Source organism: Embiotoca jacksoni, unplaced genomic scaffold (assembly GCF_022577435.1).
Source record: "Embiotoca jacksoni isolate LCO1_2020_lvr unplaced genomic scaffold, fEmbJac1.0.p SCAF_54, whole genome shotgun sequence".
Lineage (NCBI taxonomy): Eukaryota > Metazoa > Chordata > Actinopteri > Embiotocidae > Embiotoca > Embiotoca jacksoni.
This window is the reverse complement of record NW_027185408.1, coordinates 1,505,695-1,526,576: the sequence shown is the minus strand read 5'-3', so window position 1 is coordinate 1,526,576 and position 20,882 is coordinate 1,505,695. Positions and strand designations below refer to the sequence as shown.

Here is a 20,882-nt window from a genome sequence, read left to right as displayed (position 1 = left end):
CCTAGTTAAAACTAAAACAAGTGTTGTACAGAGACTTGTCAACAAACTCTGTCTGCTCCTGGAAACAGAAGAGTAGCTGGACAGATACTTGTAACAGTAGCCTGATACGTGAACTATAAGATGAACTTAATCTGTGGACACTTTATGTTGAAAAGGAATGAAATACACGATTATGTGGGTTTGAATATTGTCTCGATTTATTAATTTGTGTAATTGCTATTTTTTTAAGCAATTAGGGGCTGGAATGTTAGAGCCATATTTTGTGTTGATAACAAATCATATTAGAATTTGCTTATTTACTGAGGTAATGTAAATCTTTCTTTTGACTTGTGAAATCAGATGAAATGCATATGCTGAATTAATTAGTATGTATTAGTTGTGATTGACAAGATGATTGTCAGCTGATTATCAGCTGTGATAGGGGAGAAGGGGGACTGAGTTTTTGGTTCTTCTTCAACCAAGCATGGAGGAAACGTGAGGAAGGGGCATCGGTACAGTCTTTGACCTCACGTTACAACGAGAAAGTTTTGCAAACTTTTTTGATTAATGTGAGAATAAACGAAACAACTGAATCGGCGACTGCAGCGTTCTGATTTGGACCGGTTTAACGTGTGAGTCAAGTAGAGCCCCTATTAAGATGGCACAGTTTAAATGAAAAGGACACGGCCATCACACAGACAGACAGATAGACAGACAGATAGGAGCTATGTTTGGTTAGCATGTGTGTTGCTACGTGTCGTGCAGCTACGTGTCATGAATTGTCGACGCAGGACTTCAACACAGTATTTGCGTTTTGTTTGCTGGTGTTTCTCTTTGGCTCCAGACCTCTATGTAGGTGAACGTCATGACGTCACGTGTTGCGGACGGAGCGCGCTCATTTTCAGTCGGTCCCAAAGAATTCTGATTCATGTTCGTCGAGCAGAGAACAAGAAGTTAAATCGAGGAATTGAAAAACAGAAGATGGAGATTCAACCACCTCTGAGGTAAAGTGAATTCTGTGTCATGTCAAATGCAGCTATTAAAAATAATTATCATTTTAAAGCTCCTTTAGTTTAACCATGAATTGGCTAACGCCAGTTTAAGCTATCTATCATTTGTCCTGAGCTCATGTTAGCCGCCCTGATGTCAGACAGTCACTGCTCTGCTGCTGATGGCTTGTTATCCAGTAAGCTGCTTACTTTACTACACTAGTTTTAATCCACTTATTTACTAAAAGTAGCTTTCTAGCTAACATTAGCACACTCACAACTGTTTGAATGACAGAAAACGTATTTCTACGACAGTTTATTACTCACGTAAAATGACATTATTATTATCTTAGAGATGAATTTCCTCTTTCTGGAACTCAAAGCATTCATGGAGTGAAAGAGTCATTTATTTAACGTGTATTTCTCTGTCGTAGATTGAATTTAGCATCATGTGTGTTTGATAATCAACTTGAAGGTGTTTTGAAGTTTCTATTATCAGAGTATCATATTATGAGCTGCATAGTTTGGTGTTTCTTCTGAAAGCATTTCCTTTCCTTTCCCAGTCAGCCAGCAGGGATGTGAGGCTTCAGAGAGACTCAACAGTACCGTGGATGTTCCAGGCAGGTATGTTGAGGATCGGTGGTGTCCACCGTGTCTCCATCTGTCCTCACATCTCATCACTGTCCTGCACAGACACACGGCGTCTTTTACAAGTCAGTTGGAAAACATGAGTACGTGTAAAACAATAGTGTAAAGATGATAATACTGGGGATCGGTTATGTTTTTTTAAATAGTCGTTAAAATATCAAAAAATCAACTCCTAAAAAGTAGAATTTTTACTTTTATTGATAACAACCCAACAGAAGCTCTGATAAACTTCTAATTTCACATATTTGGAGCTGATAAATTGTCAATAATTCTAAAAGCTCCATTTGTTTGATACAGACTTTAGTTTTCATTCATGAACAACTTCTTTCAGCTGGAAATAAACTGTAGATTCAGCAGAAAAAGGTTAAGTTCAACAATTATTGTCAGCTGATAGAAATGTGAATTATTTACAATAATTTAACCTTTCAGTTATATTACAGAGGGTTGGACATAGTTGGTTCAAACAACATCTGAAACACAACCTCTACAGCAAACAGACATTAAATGAGCCTTTCTTCAAATATCTAAGTACGGTCACGTTTCATTTCATCAACTGAAAGACAGAAAACATTTCAACAGGATTTATGAGGTGTAAAAGTTTGTCCCCCTCGAGTTTGGAGACATTTTGAGGCCGTCTTGCAGCAGGTTTCAGATCTCCCCACAGATGTTCAGTGATGTTCAGGTTAGGGGCCCCTGAGGGCCACTCCAACAGCCTGAGCTGGTGTTTCTTCAAGCAGTTCATGGTGGATTGTGAGGTTTTGCTCTGATCGTTGTCCTGTTGTAGAATCCAGCCTCTTTTCACTGTCCTGACTGACTGCAGGACGTCTGCATCCAGAATCTGCTGATGTTTAGCAGCCAAAGAGCTCAGTTTGACCTTCATCTGTCCAGATGGAAGTGAAGGTCAAAGTTCAGAGGTGAGGACATCATTTCACTACTTCTGACACAAAACATATTCTGACATCACAATCAGTGATTCAACGGTGAACCAAAGAGAAACTTCATCCACCATCAACATTTAAAGCTGCTGTCACTTCCACAGACTCTTCCTCCTACAGAGAACACAGAGACACTGAGGAACCATCTGACCAGAACCTAAATCCAAATCCAGGATACAGAGGTTCAGTGAATGTGGTGTTGAAGGTGTGGAGGTGGATCAGAGTGTCAGAGGAGATTCTGTAGAAGGACAGAGTGCCAGCAGGACAGTCCACATACACTGCTACTCTGTTGGAGGAGGAGGAGGAGGAGGAGGAGAATGTTCCTGTTTTATTGTGACTGACAGAGTAACGACCATCATCATAGCAGAACAGACTCCAGGACTGATCGTTCCCTCCAAACCAGCAGTCATTACTGTCTTCTCTCCTTCTGATTCCTCTGTAACTCACTGCTATATAAACATCTCCTCTCCACTCGACCTCCCAGTAACAGCGACCAGTCAGACCAGTTCTACACAGCAGCTGAGGACACCTGTAGTCAAATCTGTCTGGATGATCAGGATATAACTGATCTTCTTCAACCATCGTCACCTTCCTGTTGTTGTCAGACAGTTTGAGGTTTCTGTTTACTGAGTTTGTGTCCAGTTCAAGTTCACAGAAATCTGATGGAGAGAAAAAGACACGACACAGCTGCAGTTTATCATCTGACACATCTGATGGCTTTTTTCTTTCTTTACTTCCTGACTTGTTGTTCGTTCATAGAAAGTTTAATGATGATACTTTTTGTCAGGCTTTGACTTTTGGGGGACGACATCCAGCTGGATCACTTGAACTAAGACAAAGTAGAATCTTTAAATACGCTTCTCTGATCAAGTTTATTATTGCATCTGCTGTTTTAGGATATCTTGACTGATAAAGCTTGGATGGTTTTTGGTAGCTGGAATTGTTTGTGATTGGATTCTTGTTTTCACTCAAGTAACTGAGAGTCAAAGAGAACAAGTTTAGAGTTAAACTGATGGTCTTTTATTCTAATTCTATTAAGGACTAAGTTGTATTTTACTTTCTACCTTTTGAGGTAAAAAGACTCTCCGGGAACAGTTTGGGACCAAATTTAGAGACTGTGTGAAAGTTTTCTTTGTTTAGAAATCAGTGGTGAGTTTCTATTGCTGCCCATTTGTAACACCTGGTGACGGGAGGCCTAACGAGCAGGGGGTGTGGTCTGACCAGCTGTAGCCAACCCTGTTGTAAAACCAGGAAGTGTTTGAAGAGTCAGCTTCAGCGTCTGTGAGGGCTAGTCGTATGAAGACTCGGAGGATCGAGACAAAGGAGTCTTTTGTTGGAGTCTCCGGGGGACGCTGAGTATAACTACTGCTATCTGAATATGTGTGTACTTTCCGTACCTGTGCGTATATCTACTCGTAGATACTATAAGCCTCCCACACGTTCACACCAACACCGTAACCTTTCCTCTCTTATCTATCCCACCCGTTCCACACATACCCAACACCTCGTCACAGGAGGACTCTGGAACTGACAGTCAGCTGAAGACAGACTTCATCTCTGGCTTTGATATCCAGCAATCGCTGGACTTCCTTGGTCTCACTGAGACCTGGATCACACCGGACAACACATCCACCCTGCTGCTCTCTCCTCTGACTTCTCCTTCAGCCTCACCCCCAGACCTCCTGGTAGGGGGAGGAGGGGGAGGGGGTGGTACAGGTCTACTCATCTCCCCCAAATGGAGTTTTTCTCTTTACCCACTTCCACTTCCTACCTCACTGTCTTTTGAGTTTCATGCTGTGACAGTTTCTCACCCGGTCCAATTAAACATTGTTGTCCTCTACCGTCCTCCAGGTTCTTTGGGAGATTTCTTGGATGAATTAGACGTCCTCCTGTCAAACTTCCCAGAAAATGGTCCTCCACTTGTCCTTCTGGGTGACTTTAACATCCAGACAGAGAAGTCATCTGACCTTTTCCTTTTCCTGTCTTCCTTTGCTGTCTCCCTCAGTCCTTCCCCTCCTCCTCACAAAGGTTGGAACCACCTGGACTATATTTCACCAGAAACTGCTCCACATCTAACCTCACTGTAACTCCACTTCATGTCTCCGACCACTTCTTTATCACTTACTCTCTCAAACTGTCAACCTGACCACATCAACAGACTCTGGACCTGTCAGTCACAACATTCACTCCCTTTCTCCCTCCTCTGTCCCTCCTCTCCTCCTCCTCTCCCTCTCCTCTTTCCCTCTTCCCCCCTCCTCCCCCTCCTCTCTCCTTCCTCCTCTCCTCATCCTTTCCCCCTCCTCTGTCCCTCCTCTCCACCTCCTTTCTCCCTCGTCTCTTCCTCCTCTGTCCCTCCTCTCCCCTCCTCTCTTCCTCCTCCTCTTCTCCTCCCCCTCTCCCACTCCTCTATCCCTCCGCTCCCCCTCCTGTCTCCGTCCTCTCCCCCTCCTCTCTCTTCCTCCTCTCTTCCTGCTCTTCACCTCCTCCTCTCCCCTCCTCTCTTCCTCCTCCTCTTCTTCTCCCCCTCTCCCCCTCCTCTATCCCTCCTCTCCCACTCCTCTATCCCTCTGCTCCCCCTCCTGTCTCCCTCCTCTCTTCCTCCTCTGTCCCTCCTCTCCCCCTCCTCTCTTCCTCCTCTTCTCCTCCTCCACTCCCCCTCCTCTCTCTCTCCTCTCTCCCTCCTCTCCCCCTCCTCTCTTCCTCCTCTGTCCCTCCTCTCCCCCTCCTCTCTCCTCCTCCTCTCCCCCTCCCTCCTCTCTCCCTCCTCTCTTACTCCTTTCTTCCTCCTCTCCCCCTCCTTTCCCCCTCTTCTTCCACTCCTTTCTCCCTCCTCTCTTCCTGCTCTGTTCCTCCTCTCCCTCTCCTCTCTCCCTCCTGTTTTATCTGCCCTCCCTTCAACTGACTGGCTTTTCCTACCACAGCTATGCTGATGACGCCCAACTAATCCTCTCTTTTCCCTGATCTGAAACACAGGTAGCAGAATGAATCTCTGTCTGTCTGACTGACATCTCTCAGTGGATGTCCTCACACCACCTGAAAATCAACCTCGACAAGACTGAACTGCTCTTCCTTCCAGAGAAAGACTCTCCCACCCTCAACCTGACTACTACCTTCAACTACTCTGTTATCCCGACCCTGACTGCTAAGAACCTCGGTGACACTCGACAGTCAACTCTCTCTTACTGCCAACATCACTGCAACAACACGTTCCTGTAGATACATGCTGCACAACATCAGGAGAATACGTCCTCTTCTCACTCAGAAGGCGGCACAGGTTCTGGTCCAGTTTCTGGTCATCTCACGCCTAGACTACAGTAAATCCCTCCTGTCAGGTCTACCTGTTAGTACCAGCCGACCTATGCAGCTCATCCAGAATGCAGCAGCTCGACTAGTCTTCAACTTCTCGAAATTCACTCCTCCTCCTCTCCCTTCACTGGTTACCAGTAGCCGCCCGCATCCGTTTACAAGACTGAACTGCTCTTCCTACCAGGGAAAGACTCTCCCACCCTCGATCTGACTACTAGCTTGGACAACTCTGTGTTAGTCCCAATCCTGACTGCTGGTCCAGGTTCTGGTCATCTCACGTCTGGACAACTGTAACTCCCTCCTGGCAGGTCTACCTGTTAGTGCCATTCGTCCTCTGCAGCTCATCCAGAGTGCAGCAGCTCGACTGGTCTATAACCTCCTAAATTCACTCCTCCTCCGCACCCTGCACTGGTTACTCGTAGCCGCACGCGTCCGTTTCCAAACATTGGTACTTCGTACCGTGCTGTGAACAGATAAGGTCCAGTGTACATCCAGGACATGGTCCAACCTTACATCCCAGCCCGTTCACTCCGCTCTGCATCGGCCAATCAGCTTGTTGCTCCTCACTGAGCTAAACACTCTACAAAATCACAACGGTTTCCTGTCCTGGCTACTAAATGGTGGAATGAGCTCCCCAACGACATCAGGACAGCAGAAACTCTGTACATCTTCCACCACAAACTAAAAACACACCTCTTCAGACTTTACCTTGAATAGGAGAACTTTAGTAGCGCTTAAAATGACATTTACTTTTAGCACTTTGGAGTTCGGCTTTCTTGAACAAATTGTAGTTTCTTGATTCTTGTTGTTCTGGGTTTTGTACTCTCATGGTTGAAAAGCGTCAGCTAAATTAAATGTAATGTAATGTAACATGTATCAGTCAAACTTACACTTCCTCAGACCAGGCTTTAACCACTGCTCTCCACCATGGTCCACCCTGGAGGAAGAAACAGTCACAATGAATTTCTATCCAACAGGAGTCCTAACTGCTGTTCAACATGAAGCAGAGTTCCTCAGTTTGTCAGTGAGACACAGAAACAGGCTGAAACTCATCAGTGTCAACTGTCTCTCTGATGGTTTCACTGCTGTCTGTCAGGAAAACACCTGAAGAAGAAGTGATGTTGAAATAATAAAAGAGCTCAGTCTCCACTGATCTGCTCCGTTTTTGTTGATGTCCTCCCACATCTGAAATACTGGTCTCTGCATGTTGTCTCTTAAAATGAACAATTTGACCAACATTCACATGAATAGCTGAACTGTTTTCAGACTGTTCACAGATCAGTCCAACCACCACATTCAGTTGGTTTGTGTAATTTACATGTTCAGAAACGACGGTGTAATGATGGAGGGAGTCAGCGGTAGAGACTGAAGCTCTGGGAGGAAAAGTTGTAACTCTGGACTGAAAAATAAAACTGACTTGACTTTAGAACTTCATATAAAAACAACTGTATTTCAGAGTGAAGACTGAGGCCGAACTTTGAGTCCTGAACTTCTAAAATTTGAGCTGATGGAGAATAATACAAATTCAGAGGATCACTGAGTTCATGAAGTTTTATTCTCTCTTCACTGTGGATATCTGCTGCATGTTTTTTATGGTAGTACATCAATCAATAGTTGATGACAAAAATTAAAAGTGTAAACCTACTGGGTTCATCATCTGGGAATCATAAATGTCTGAACAGAAGTTCATCGAAAGTTTATTAGTGTTTGAGATGAATCAGTTTGGACCAAAGTGGTGATCGACTAATGAACACTGTCGTACCTACAGCCAGGCTGATAACATGGTTCAAGATGAGAAGGATTTGACTCCAACTTCACGATGTTTCTAATGAACAGCTGTTTCCATTTGATAAAAGACTTCTGAGGATCCACATGTTTCCTAACTCAGACCTCCTCACTCCTCTGAACAGAAACTAGAGAAACAAGTCATCCTTCATGATGATGGACCTGAGCAACAACACATGAAGTCAAATCAATGAGACAAACCTGCACTGTGTGAGCTCTAGTTGTCTGTCCATACCTGAGAGTGTCCAGTCTCCAGTGAGGATCCTCCAGACCAGCAGACAGCAGCTTCACTCCTGTGTCTCCTGGATGATTGTAGCTCAGGTCCAGCTCTCTCAGATGGGAGGGGTTGGAGCTCAGAGCTGAGGCCAGAAAAGCACAGCCTTCCTCTGAGATCAGACAACCTGACAGACTGGAGTCAGAAAAATATCATCAACTCCAGAAACAAGAAGGAAAATCTTACAGATGTTGAACATCTGCACCAATATGAACTTAAAGATAATTTAACTGATCAACAACCAGATATTTCCTGACCTGAGAGTCTCCAGTTTACAGTGAGGACTCTCCAGACCAGCAGACAGCAGCTTCACTCCTGAATCATGCAGGTCGTTGTTACTCAGGTCCAGCTCTCTCAGACAGGAGGACTGGGAGCTGAGAACTGAGGACAGAGCTTCACAGCTTCTCTCTGACAGGTTACAGACCGTCAGCCTAGAGAATAATTAACAATGAACACAAACTGTTTTATTTGTTATTTACAAAATGAAATATGTTTGAAATGGTTGATAAATCCTCGTACAGAGCTTTGTTGGAGGCTTTGACCACTGGCAGCAGCTTCAGAAGAGCCTCCTCTGAAGCAGAGTATTTCTTCAGGTCAAACACGTCCAGATGTTCTTCTGATGACAGTAAGATGAAGACCAGAGCTGACCACTGAGCAGGAGACAGTTCATCTGTGGAGAGACGTCCTGATCTCAGGGACTGTTGGATCTCCTCCACTAGAGAACCATCATTCAGTTCATTCAGACAGTGGAACAGATTGATGCTTCTCTCTGCAGACAGATTCTCACTGATTTTCTTCTTAATGTATCGGACTGTTTCTTGATTGGTCTGTGAGCTACTTCCTGTCTGTGTCAGCAGGCCTTGTAGGAGAGTCTGATTGGTCCGCAGTGAAAGACCCAGAAGGAAGCGGAGGAACAAGTCCAGGTGTCCATTTGGACTCTTTAAGGCCTCGTCCACAGCAGTCTGGTAGAAAAGTGTTAGATCAGGTTTCTTTCTAAACAGTATAGACCACCAGGATCTTTTTTGTTCTTCCATCAAGTTGACAGCAGAGTTGATGAAGGTCAGATGGACGTGAAGAGCAGCCAGAAACTCCTGAACGCTCAGATGGACGAAGCAGAACACCTTGTCCTGGTACAGCCCGCTCTCCTCTTTAAAGATCTGGGTGAATATTCCTGAGTACACTGAGGCTGCTCTGATATCGATGCCACACTCTGTCAGGTCGGATTCATAGAAGATCAGGTTTCCTTTCTGCAGCTGATCAAAAGCCAATTTTCCCAGAGACTCCATCATCTTCCTGCTCTTTTCATTCCAGTGTGGATCTGCCTCAACTCCTCCATCATACTTGACCTGCTTCACTTTGGCCTGAACCACCAGGAAGAGGATGAACATCTCCGTCAGGGTCTTGGGCAGCTCTCTTCTGTCTCTGCTTTTCAACACGTCCTCTAGAACTGTAGCAGTGATCCAGCAGAAGACCGGGATGTGGCACATGATGTGAAGGCTTCTGGATGTCTTGATGAGGGAGATGATGCTGCTGGGCTGCTCCTCATCTCTGAACCTCCTCCTGAAGTACTCCTCCTTCTGCGGGTCAGTGAACCCTCTGACCTCTGTCACCATGCCGACACACTCGACAGGGATCTGATTGGCCGCTGCAGGTCGTGTGGTTATCCAGAGGCGAGCGGAGGGAAGCAGTTTCCCCCTGATGAGGTTGGTCAGCAGCACATCCACTGAGGTGGACTCTGTAACATCAGTCAGGATCTCATTGTTGTGGAAGTCCAGAGGAAGTCGACACTCATCCAGACCGTCAAAGATGAACACAACCTGGAAGTGTTCAAAGCTGCAGATTCCTGCTGCTTTGGTTTCAGTGAAGAAGAGATGAACCAGTTCCACCAAACTGAACTTTCTCTCTTTCAGCACATTCAGCTCTCTGAAAGTGAACGGAAACATGAACTGGATGTTGTGGTTGGTTTTGTCTTCAGCCCAGTCCAGAGTGAACTTCTGTGTTAACACTGTCTTCCCGATGCCAGCCACTCCCTTTGTCAGCACTGTTCTGATTGGTTGATGTCTTCCAGGTGAGTCTTTAAAGATGTCTTCTTGTCTGATGGTTGTTTCTGGTCTGTCTGGTTTCCTGGATGTTGTTTCAATCTGTCTGACCTCATGTTCATCATTGACCTCTGCAGTCCCTCCCTCTGTGATGTACAGCTCTGTGTACATCTCATCCAGAAGGGTTTGGTTTCCTGCTTTAGAAATCCCCTCAAACGCACTCTGGAACCTCTTCCTTAGGTTAGATTGAAGATGTTGTCGACACTCTGCAACAACAGTTCCTAAACAAACAAAGAAACAAACAACAAGTGAATGTCTCAGTAAACCTGAAGATAAACTTTTTAACATTTTAAATCTTTTTGTCTCCATGAAATCATCCTTCACATCAGTTGTGGACAAACAGTTTCTGACTGTTTTCAGTCCAGAAGAATTCACAGATGTGATGATGTTTGCATCATATTAACAGCAGAGTTTGGAAATCTAAGTTTCTCCCATGTTTCCTCTTTGCATCATGTTTCAGCTGTTAAAATCCTCTTACTGCTCTGCAGACGGTCAGCCAGCTCCTCCTGCTTCAGTCTCCTCAGGAAGTGCAGTGTGATCTTCAGAAATGACTCTCTGCTCCTCCTCTGCTCTTCATCCTCACCCTCCAACACCTCCTTATCCTCACTCTGACTCTCTAAGCATTCTGGGTAATCTGGACTCAGAATTTTCTGCATCTTCTTCAGCTCGTTCTTCACAAAACTGATCATGTTCTCCTCCAGCAGCTGAAACAGAGAAATATATCAACTTTAATACACAGAATGTATCAGATCATTTTAAATATGGACTGAAATCCTGCTGGTCTACAGAGTGCAGCAGGGAGAATGTGAGTTTTAGTAATTCACTCTTTAGTTTGTGTGTTTACACACCAGAAATATGGAGTCCAGGTTTGTTTCAGGAACGTCTGAGTCCTGCTGATCAAGTCTGTAAAGTCAACATCAAAACAGAAGATGTTTGGTCAGAATTAATCCAGAAACATAAAGTAAAGAGACTTCATGTTTTTAGTTACCAAGACAACCAACACCTGACAGAAGCTGAAAAGGAAGACAAAACATCCATTTTAAATCACTAATCCAGTCAGATGTCAGTATTTCTGCTTCTTACATCAGAGATCATCAGACTTTTATCAACCTTTGGATTCAGTGGGTTTAAACCCTGCAGGTGATGTGCAGGAGATTCTCTGTTGCTGCTTTATGATTTAAAAAAAACTCACTCAAAGTTCGGCCTGTCAATAATGGTGATGTCCAGAGTTTAGTTATTGGAACGTCATCGACTCTTCAGACTCTCAGAAAGTGTGATTTGGATCAGATACTTAATAGTTACAACTCAGGATGAAATGTCAAGTGTTAATGTGCTTTAAAAATGAGTAATAAAATCTTGAAATCAATTCTGAAACGTAGAGAGAGCCGGTTCAATCAGCTCAACCCTCTGGTTACGTTGCGACTCAAATTGTCCCATTTCGAAGTTTGAAAATCTAGAAAAAATATTTTAAAGTACTTTTTCTGTATCAAACTTCTACTGCTTGCCTTAATTAGCGTAATCAATTAAAAAAAAAAAAGTAAATAGTATCATGTATTTGAAACCCCTCCCTGCAGGTTTATATTACAGAGATGATATTCCGGTCAATTTGACCCGGCAGTGAAAGTGTCTAGTTTAGAACATTTCTTTCTTTGAAAATGTGAGACAGTCTTTCTTACTTCCTCCCACCATGTTTCACCCCATTTCTCTCTCTCTCTCTCTCTCACACACACGCACACACGCACACACACACACACACACACACACACACACACACACACACACACACACACACACTATTTCATCCCAATCTCACACACTCTCTTCCTAACTTCCACCTGTGAGAAATACAGATACTATTTTGAAGTGAACCTTTTTTTTTTTTTCCTGCGGGAAGCCTCCACCCACACTTAGCAGGAGAGGGCCGAAACATACAAAATGGTGTCTTAGGAGTCCTACCAACTATACACTCTGCAGATACAACTCAGCAGCTTACTGTAGGACAACATGAGCAACAGAAACTAAAGGATGACCGCCCTGGAGGCTCTGGAGCACATCCTTGATCACGACAGCGAAATAGAGGAGGATGTGTCTGAAGATGAAGACCATGTTGAGGTCAATTCAGATTATAATGGGACTGATGATGAACCATCAGATGAGGAAAGTGATACACCTGTTCCTCCAAGCGAGACATTCGAGTCAAAAAATCGTGAAATACAGCGGTCATCCTCACCCGATACACATCAGCCGAGACTGTCTGCCGAAAACATTGTAAAGACAGTGCCAGGCCCAACCAGGATGGTAATGACTCGTATCACAGACATCAAGTCAGCTTTTGAGCTGGTCATTCAAAACTCAATACAGAAAGTCATTGTAGAAATGACTATTCTAGAAGGGACACATGTTTTGGGGGAGAAATGGAAGGAGCTGGATGAAACACAATCCTTATGACTCATTTGGCTTGATTTTGAGTGAGCGGGTCAATATGACCCTGAACAGCAGAGGTGTCTCATCTCTATTTATCTACATCACCCCATGAAAAAAAGAAAGTTTCAAAATGCAAATAAAATTTAGGAAAAAATACATGTTATGGTAGACTAATGCAATTTATATCTAGGTTTTCCCAGTGTACCTAAAAAATAGTTTGAACATGTATTTTTCATGAAAACGAGTGAGTTATCCTCATTGAACTATGATCTATGGAGGGGCGAATAACTCCATTCCACTAAACACTGATTGAATTGTTTGTAATGGTGTTGGTGATGAGGTACAAACTATATTTATTAGGATTTTTTGGTTTCTGACAACTTTTGGATGATTAAACATGCACCGGGTCACATTGACCGGGGAACATCATTGCTGTACCTAAGAAACGAACATAGCTGGAGGGTTAACAATCAGCTGCCTGAATACAGGTCCAGTTAGAAATCTTCATTTTTTTCACATTATTACCTTTGTTCAACAGACTGGTGTCCATCTTTGAAGTCGATAAGTCCTCCCATAGACCGGTCACTCTTCATGGACACACAGCTGGGTTCAGGAGAATCTGGTTCCTGCTGAAGGATCCTGATGGAAACAGAGATGTGTAGCTTTCAGTTTTAACCCTGCAGATTGTGTGTTTTGTTGGACGCTAACAGAAACATGAATACATCGAGTGTGTTTCCATGAACCTGCAGTTCCAACAAACTGGCATTGCTGAACTAAAGAGACTAAAGAATCTGAGTCTGACGTCCTTTGATCCTCTGAGCTGAGGTGATCCCACCCCTGTGATCTTTGACCATTTTCTTCTTGTGGGCCTCTTTAATTTGATCTTCACTGTCAGCTCAAACATGATGGCCTGCTCTGAGGTTTCTGACTGGAGGACCACGTCATGCAGGGTTACTTGTTACAGACAACTCTTCCTCCTCTCCAGCTCCCTGAACAGATTTCCTTCTGAGTCTCTGTGTGAAGACAGTTTGGTTCCTTTCAACGAACATACAGATTCAACTGCCTGAGATCATCTGTCCAAGCTGCCAACTGTCTCTCCAGATGTCTCCAATCTCCTATCGAGGTGAATAATAAGTTCAACACAAAAACGTTATGACATCAGGAGGGTTTGAAACCAAAAGACAAACTTTAAACATTATTACCTTTGTTCAACAGACTGGTGTCCATCTTTGAAGTCGATAAGTCTTCCCACAGACCGGTCACCCTTCATGGACACACAGCTGGGAACAGGTTCAGATCCAGGTCCAGGTTCAGGTGCAGGTTCAGGTCCAGCACGTCTGAGCTGCTGCTTTGTTCTTCAACAGAACACACAGAGCTCTGAGTGAGAATAATGATGGTGCAGTGATGTGAGTGCTGAGCTGTGACGTGGAGAAGAGTCGTGGACAGTTAGAGACGATTGTCTCACCTCTGAGCTTCGGTCCGGCTCTCCTGTTCCCCACACAGAGTGGATTTAGAGGAAAGGAATCCGTCCTCTCCTTCCTCCCACGGATCCATAGCAGAGCCCACAGCTTCACTCAAACACAACAACCTGCTCAGTACGTACAACAACGTTCACAGCACAGGAGACATTAGTTCACATCACTGTCTGTAACATGGCTCTAAAACTCAGGACTGACAGACACCTTTGATCCCTGAACAGGACGAGTCTAAAACTGCTTAAAGTTTCCCCAGATTCCTCCACAAATACAGAATGTTGAACACCAAATATATTTGATATGTTTTCAAATTTGACCCAGAAAATAAATCAATAATTCTGGAATTTGTGCATCCACAAAATATTTGTTAAAATCCCCCAAATCTGCTGCGACGTCATAAAAATGTAAAAATAACTTTTCATCCTCAAAATGTTAGTAATGCAGGTGTTGAGTGAAACCGAGTGTCTCAGTGCTGTAAGACGGCTGTTTGAACACTGCAGGTATTAAAAGGTTAAAATAAATGCTCTTCTGTTTACAGTTGATCAAAGCTGTCCAACCAGTTCTGACATTCTCTGAATGTTTTCACTGAAGACTCCAGATCAGATTACAGTCAGACTGATGTTCACTTTACCAGGTACTCACCAACAACAATCATGGAAATCAGTCTGAAGTCATGTTCTTTAACTCACAGAGAAATTCTGAAACAATATTTAAACCTACAAGCATCCAGGAGACTTTTTGAAACAGCCGATCGACATCAGGAAACATTTCTAGGGTCCAGTCAGTGATCCAACACAGTGAGGTCAGAGTTCATCAGACATGTACAGATTTCTCTGGGAGGATTCTCACCTGCTTGACTTCAGGTCCACTTCCAGACACTTTCCACCTTCGTGTGTGGAGGAAAGATTCGGAGAGAAGAAGCTGCTCGTTGTCCCTCGTCAGTCCTGGTGTCTGAGAGCGTTTGATCTGAGGACGCCGTCACTTCCTCATAACTTCAGAGTCCGAGTCTAATAACATCAGAGTGACGTCAGAACCAGTCTAACCTGTGGCAGAGAAATCCAAGATCACATGATGCAGCTCTGCTGTCTGTCCACTGGATGGAGCTGACAAACCAACCAAAGATCAGCACAGAGACATGACATGAAGCAGCAGCAGTTTGGACCACATACAGGACTGTATGTTGGACATGTTGGTTTGTTATGAGGCAGAAAGCAGCCTGAGCTTCCTGCCAGGGACCTGAAATCTGGTCCTCAGTCCTGGTTCCAGGTGTCTGCTTTAAATGGACTTTTCATCCCAAACACTTTTCTTTAACAGCCTTTTTATTCATTTGACCCCTGAAATAGTTTTTTATTTTTTTTATTTCAGCAGCTGTTAAACAGCTGAATGTTGTTTCCAGCATCACGTCCAACAGTGAAACTACCAGCAACACCTGTTCAGGTAATTCAAGTAAAATTATTGCTCGAATTGAAACTCTCCAGCAAACAGGAAAAGATCAGTGGTTTTAGAGGGACGGACTCCGTCCTCTCCTTCCTCCCACGGATCCATAGCAGAGCCCACAGCTTCACTCAAACACAACAACCTGCTCAGTACGTACAACAACGTTCACAGCACAGGAGACATTAGTTCACATCACTGTCTGTAACATGGCTCTAAAACTCAGGACTGACAGACACCTTTGATCCCTGAACAGGACGAGTCTAAAACTGCTTAAAGTTTCCCCAGATTCCTCCACAAATACAGAATGTTGAACACCAAATATATTTGATATGTTTTCAAATTTGACCCAGAAAATAAATCAATAATTCTGGAATTTGTGCATCCACAAAATATTTATTAATATCCCCCAAATCTGCTGCGACAATGTCATAAAAATGTAAAAATAACTTTTCATCCTCAAAATGTTAGTGATGGAGGTGTTGAGTTAAACCGAGTGTCTCACTGCTGTAAGACGGCTGTTTGAACACTGCAGGTATTAAAAGGTTAAAATAAATACTCTTCTGTTTACAGTTGATCAAAGCTGTCCAACCAGTTCTGACATTCTCTGAATGTTTTCACTGAAGACTCCAGATCAGATTACAGTCAGACTGATGTTCACTTTACCAGGTAATCACCAACAACAATCCATGGAAATCAGTCTGAAGTCATGTTCTTTAACTCAGAGAAATTCTGAAACAATATTTAAACCTACAAGCATCCAGGAGACGTTTTGAAACAGCCGAACGACATCAGGAAACATTTCTAGGGTCCAGTCAGTGATCCAACACGGTGAGGTCAGAGTTCATCAGACATGTACAGATTTCTCTGGGAGGATTCTCACCTGCTCGACTTCAGGTCCACTTCCAGACACTTTCCACCTTCGTGTGTGGAGGAAAGATTCGGAGAGAAGAAGCTGCTCGTTGTCCCTCGTCAGTCCTGGTGTCTGAGAGCGTTTGATCTGAGGACGCCGTCACTTCCTCATAACTTCAGAGTCCGAGTCTAAAAGCATCAGAGTGAAGTCAGAACCAGTCTAACCTGTGGCAGAGAAATCCAGCATCACATGATGCAGCTCTGCTGTCTGTCCACTCGATGGAGTTGACAAACCACAGTTCAGTGGTTTTAGAGGGACGGACTCCGTCCTCTCTGTCCTCCCACTGATCCATAGCAGAGCCCACAGCTTCACACAAACACAACAACCTGCTCAGTAGGTACAACAACATTCACAGCACAGGACACATTAGTTCTCATCACTGTCTGTAACATGGCTCTAAAACTCAGGACTGACAGACACCTTTGAGCCCTGAACAGGACGAGTCTAAAACTGCTTAAAGTTTCCCCAGATTCCTCCACAAATCCAGAATGTTGAACACCAAATATATTTCATATGTTTTCAAATTTGACTCAGAAAATAGATCAATAATTCTAGAATTTGTGTAACCACAAAATATTTATTAATATCCCCAAAATCTGCTGCAACGTCATAAAAATGTTAAAATAACTTTTCCTCCCCAAAATGTTAGTGATGCAGGTGTTGAGTGAAACCGAGTGTCTCAGTGCTGTAAGACGGCTGTTTGAACACTGCAGGTATTAAAAGGTTAAAATAAATGCTCTTCTGTTTCCAGTTGATCAAAGCTGTCCAACCAGTTCTGACATTCTCTGAATGTTTTCACTGAAGACTCGAGATCAGATTACAGTCAGACTGATGTTCACTTTACCAGGTAATCACCAACAACAATCCTGGAAATCAGTCTGAAGTCATGTTCTTTAACTCACAGAGAAATTCTGAAACAAGATTTAAACCTACAAGCATCCAGGAGACGTTTTGAAACAGCTGATCGACATCAGGAAACATTCCTAGGGTCCAGTCAGTGATCCAACACGGTGAGGTCAGAGTTCATCAGACATGTACAGATTTGTCTGGGAGGATTCTCACCTGCTCGACTTCAGCAGTTCACCAGAAGCCATCAGCAGTTCCGACACCTGCATCTTCACCATGACATTGGACATGTCCAGAGCTGAGGGGGACACAAGGCAAGAGGGCGGGCTCAGAGAGGATGGCGGAGTCAGAGAGGAGGGGAGCCCCGCCCACCCGCAACCCACGTCTTGGCTGCTCCAGGTGCGAGTGTGACTAACGGAAAACATACATCCACTCTGACCCATGCTCGCCTCCACCCACCCTGCGTCAGGGTCCTGACGTAGCCCTCGTTGTCCAGGATGAAGTGCAGCCCCGCGGCCGAGTTCATGACGGCCCGGACGCAGGCGACGCAGGTCAGCTGCAGCAGAGCTTCGGAGATCCGAGGGGAGCCGCGACCCGACATTCGCTCCAGCGCCTCCATCAGGAGGTCCAGACCCCGCAGCTCCAGGAACAGCACCATCCAGGACTGATCGCTGGCCTCCAACTGCCGCCGCAAACCCGAGTAGTTCACCACGGTGGGAACCTGAAGGGGGAATAATGGGAGATGTGAGTTGACAGGAGGATCCTTCAGGGCGCGTCCGGTTGTTTAAAGTCGGAGCGTCCTGCGGCTCCCGCCGGGCGGACCTGCAGCAGTCGGATGCAGAGTTCGGGGTCGGCGCTCTCCAGGTTCGCCTCCAGCGCGGCGTCCGGGTCCGCGGCGGGCGTCGCGGTCAGCCGGCCTTTCAAGGCCTCCCATTTGGTTTTGGCTGCCGTGGCGACCGAAATCTGAAAAAACGACAACGAAGGTTTTCATTGATCTTCAGAAGGCTGAACGACAAGTTTGTCACTTTTTCAGGAGGGAGTTTTTCTCAAATCATGACTGAAATATATTCTCATTTATATTCATAATAAATATTTCTATTTATTTCACCACGTTTCCATCACGTTACGTTTTAAACAGCAGACTGAATTTGAACAGTGAAGTGAACGTTGTTATCGGCAGATGTTCGGTGTCGAGTCATCGCAGTCCTGTGACTGGTATCAATGTGTGGTATGTATTGTGTGTTTGTGCGTGGTTTGTGGTGTGTGTGTGTGTGTGTGTGTGTGTGTGTGTGTGTGTGTGGTTTGTTGTTTTCCACTTGATGAATGAGTCTTTGTGTCGAGTCCAGAGAGCTGACCGGTGACGATTTGTGCTCAGTCAGCAGCCGGGAGGAAGAGGAAACGCACGAGGAAGAGGGAGGAGTCACTTCCTGCTGACAGTGACGAAGATTCATCTGCAAGTTCGTCAGATTAAAGAAAAAAAATAAGAAAAAAACAAAAATCGCTTTAATCCGACACTTTAACTCGCCGTCAGTGATAGATGCAGGACGGACAAAAAAACAGAAACACCAGTCTGTACAATAAAACACATTTTGATAAGTTTGAGCCTCATGATGGTTCTTTAAGGTCTGGAAATAAAAACAGATTAGAATGTAAATACTGCACTGTGATGTGATTTTATCAGAGGAAGAGATTACATATGACTCAGTATCAGACCGTGTGTGTGTGTTATAATAATATTGATCAGAATCACTTCATCTATGTAAAACCATCTCGTAAATTCTGCACAAAATTACAACAACAGATGGAAAGAGAGAAAAAAAAGGACAAATAATCAGTAAATTCAGTACAGATTCAAAACAATCTGTCAAACAAGCAACAACAAATGAGAAATACAGCGAACTCACCATTTAAAGGGCAGAAATCTGAAGACTTTTGACTAATTTGTTTTTCATTGTGGTTAAAATTTGTCTGTTCTCCCACAGAAGTGTGAATCCTGACCAAGAAAAAATGGAGCAAATTCATTGAAGCTTCCAATAAAGTCCATGTTGACTTCTGGACTGATTGATTGATGTGAGGGGAGCAGATCTGAACTGTTCTGTTAAATAGTATTCAATGTGTGCCTGGAAGCATTGGAAAGTGTGGTTTATCTCCACCACAGGACTGGCACCGAGCCCAGTTCAACCACACCAGACTCCCTTTAAAACTCAGCGAATTTAAAGTCTCTTTGCATTTCAGCAAAATCACGTAGAAAACTGGAGATCTTTAAATACTGTTAAAATATACCGAGTGTTGTGGTGAACTCGGCGCAGTAAAGATTCATCAGAACAACTTTAATTTCTATCAAACTTTAGTTTTATATCAGCTGTTCCACGGACACTGAAGTCCGCGGCAGGTGGATTCAGGTCGTTAAAAGCAGCCAGAAAAACCTATTTTCTGCTTTAAATCAGAACATGTGACGGACTGAACACACGCCGAGTGACAGTTGAGGTCAGGACAGATTCAGATGGTGTTTCGGTCAAATTAAATTAAACTGTGTTTTACCGACGAAGGAAGAAGTTAGAAAATCCCCGTTTTTCAGACGAAGTTCGGCAGCGAGAGGAACACATCGGGACTGATGTTTCACCATCACTTCAAACTTCACTAGAAACTTTCACCAGTTTACTAACGTGATGTTTGAACGGTTCATCGATGATCTCCGACTGACAGCGTCATCCTTCATGTCGGATTAAGAGCTAACGTGTCGGAGAGCAGCGGGCAGCGGCTCACATGGACCCTCACCGTGGTGGAGGAGGGCGGCAGGACGCTCCGCGGCTCCCCGGTGGAAACTCCCAGGAACCTGGACGAAGTCCGGATGAAGGTTTCACCGTAACGGCGGCACAGAGTCACCGGAAGCAGAGAAATCACCGCCGCGGTCCTCTAACGTCCGCCTGATGCGGGCGGGGTCAGAGGTCACCGCGGGACCAACCGACAACTCTGTGCGCGTGCGTGTGCGCGCGCTCCAGTTCCTGTTCCGTTGTGTGAGTGGAAGAAAGAGGACGTCCCGGGATTTACCGTTTTCTACAACAAACGGAGGACAGAACCATGAAATAACTCAATATGGAGGAAAAGATGGTTTAATATCGCGTCTTTTAGCTTCAACAACCGTTTAACCAACGTTTCTGAGAACTGGAGAAACTGTTGAGATCATCACTGGAACAATAGATAGATAGATAGATAGATAGATAGATAGATAGATAGATAGATAGATAGATAGATAGATAGATGGACGGACGGACGGACGGACGGACGGACGGACAGACAGATAGATAGACATCAGTAAACCACATTTCAATTGAACGCCTGGAAAACCTTCTTGTAAACCAGTACCACCACGATTTCCCAGAGAGAGTATGAGGGACAACCTCAAATGTCAGTAGAAGACTGCAAATTCATGCAGCTGGTATCAAGTGCAGCTACACTGAAAGATAATCACTATTACTTACCTTTACCACTTCGTAATAGAGACGTCATCAGGCCCAACAACTATCATATAGCGGAACAGCGAGCACATTACCTTGTCAGGAAATTCAAGAGAGATGCTCCTTATGCAGAAGGGTACAAGGCTTTCATGAAAGATGTAATGGCCATAGACTACGCAGAGAAGGTGCCATCAAAGGACCTTCATCCAAATGATGGCAGGGTGTGATCCATACCCCACCATGGGGTGTATCACAAGCGTAAGAAGTCTAAGAGATGGCTACAAGGACCAGAATTTCTGCAAATGGAGGAATCACAG

General features: G+C 44.4%; 1 protein-coding gene and 2 pseudogenes across 4 annotated transcripts; 1 reads left to right on the top strand and 2 right to left on the bottom strand.

The window, feature by feature from the left end:
• Positions 1–1,801: 1,801 nt before the first annotated feature.
• Positions 1,802–10,712, bottom strand: LOC138212330 (protein NLRC3-like; annotated as a pseudogene).
• Positions 3,472–4,705, top strand: LOC138212216 (uncharacterized; annotated as a pseudogene).
• Positions 10,713–15,436: 4,724 nt separating the features above from the next.
• Positions 15,437–20,049, bottom strand: LOC138212321 (inverted formin-2-like). Of its 4 annotated transcripts, XM_069172648.1 has the most exons (6): positions 19,012–19,055; positions 18,463–18,558; positions 17,930–18,070; positions 17,567–17,828; positions 17,324–17,405; positions 15,437–16,389 (listed from the first exon to the last, which is right to left on the bottom strand). In XM_069172648.1, the coding sequence occupies exons 1-6, from the start codon at positions 19,012–19,014 to the stop codon at positions 16,377–16,379; spliced, it is 597 nt and encodes a 198-aa protein (XP_069028749.1). In that variant the 5' UTR covers positions 19,015–19,055; the 3' UTR covers positions 15,437–16,376. The 4 variants fall into 4 exon arrangements, with proteins under 4 accessions (XP_069028749.1, XP_069028748.1, XP_069028747.1 ...); XM_069172647.1 differs by lacking the exon at positions 19,012–19,055 and adding an exon at positions 19,649–20,049 and having other exon boundaries at positions 15,437–17,828; XM_069172646.1 differs by lacking the exon at positions 19,012–19,055 and adding an exon at positions 19,886–20,049 and having other exon boundaries at positions 15,437–17,828.
• Positions 20,050–20,882: the final 833 nt, after the last annotated feature.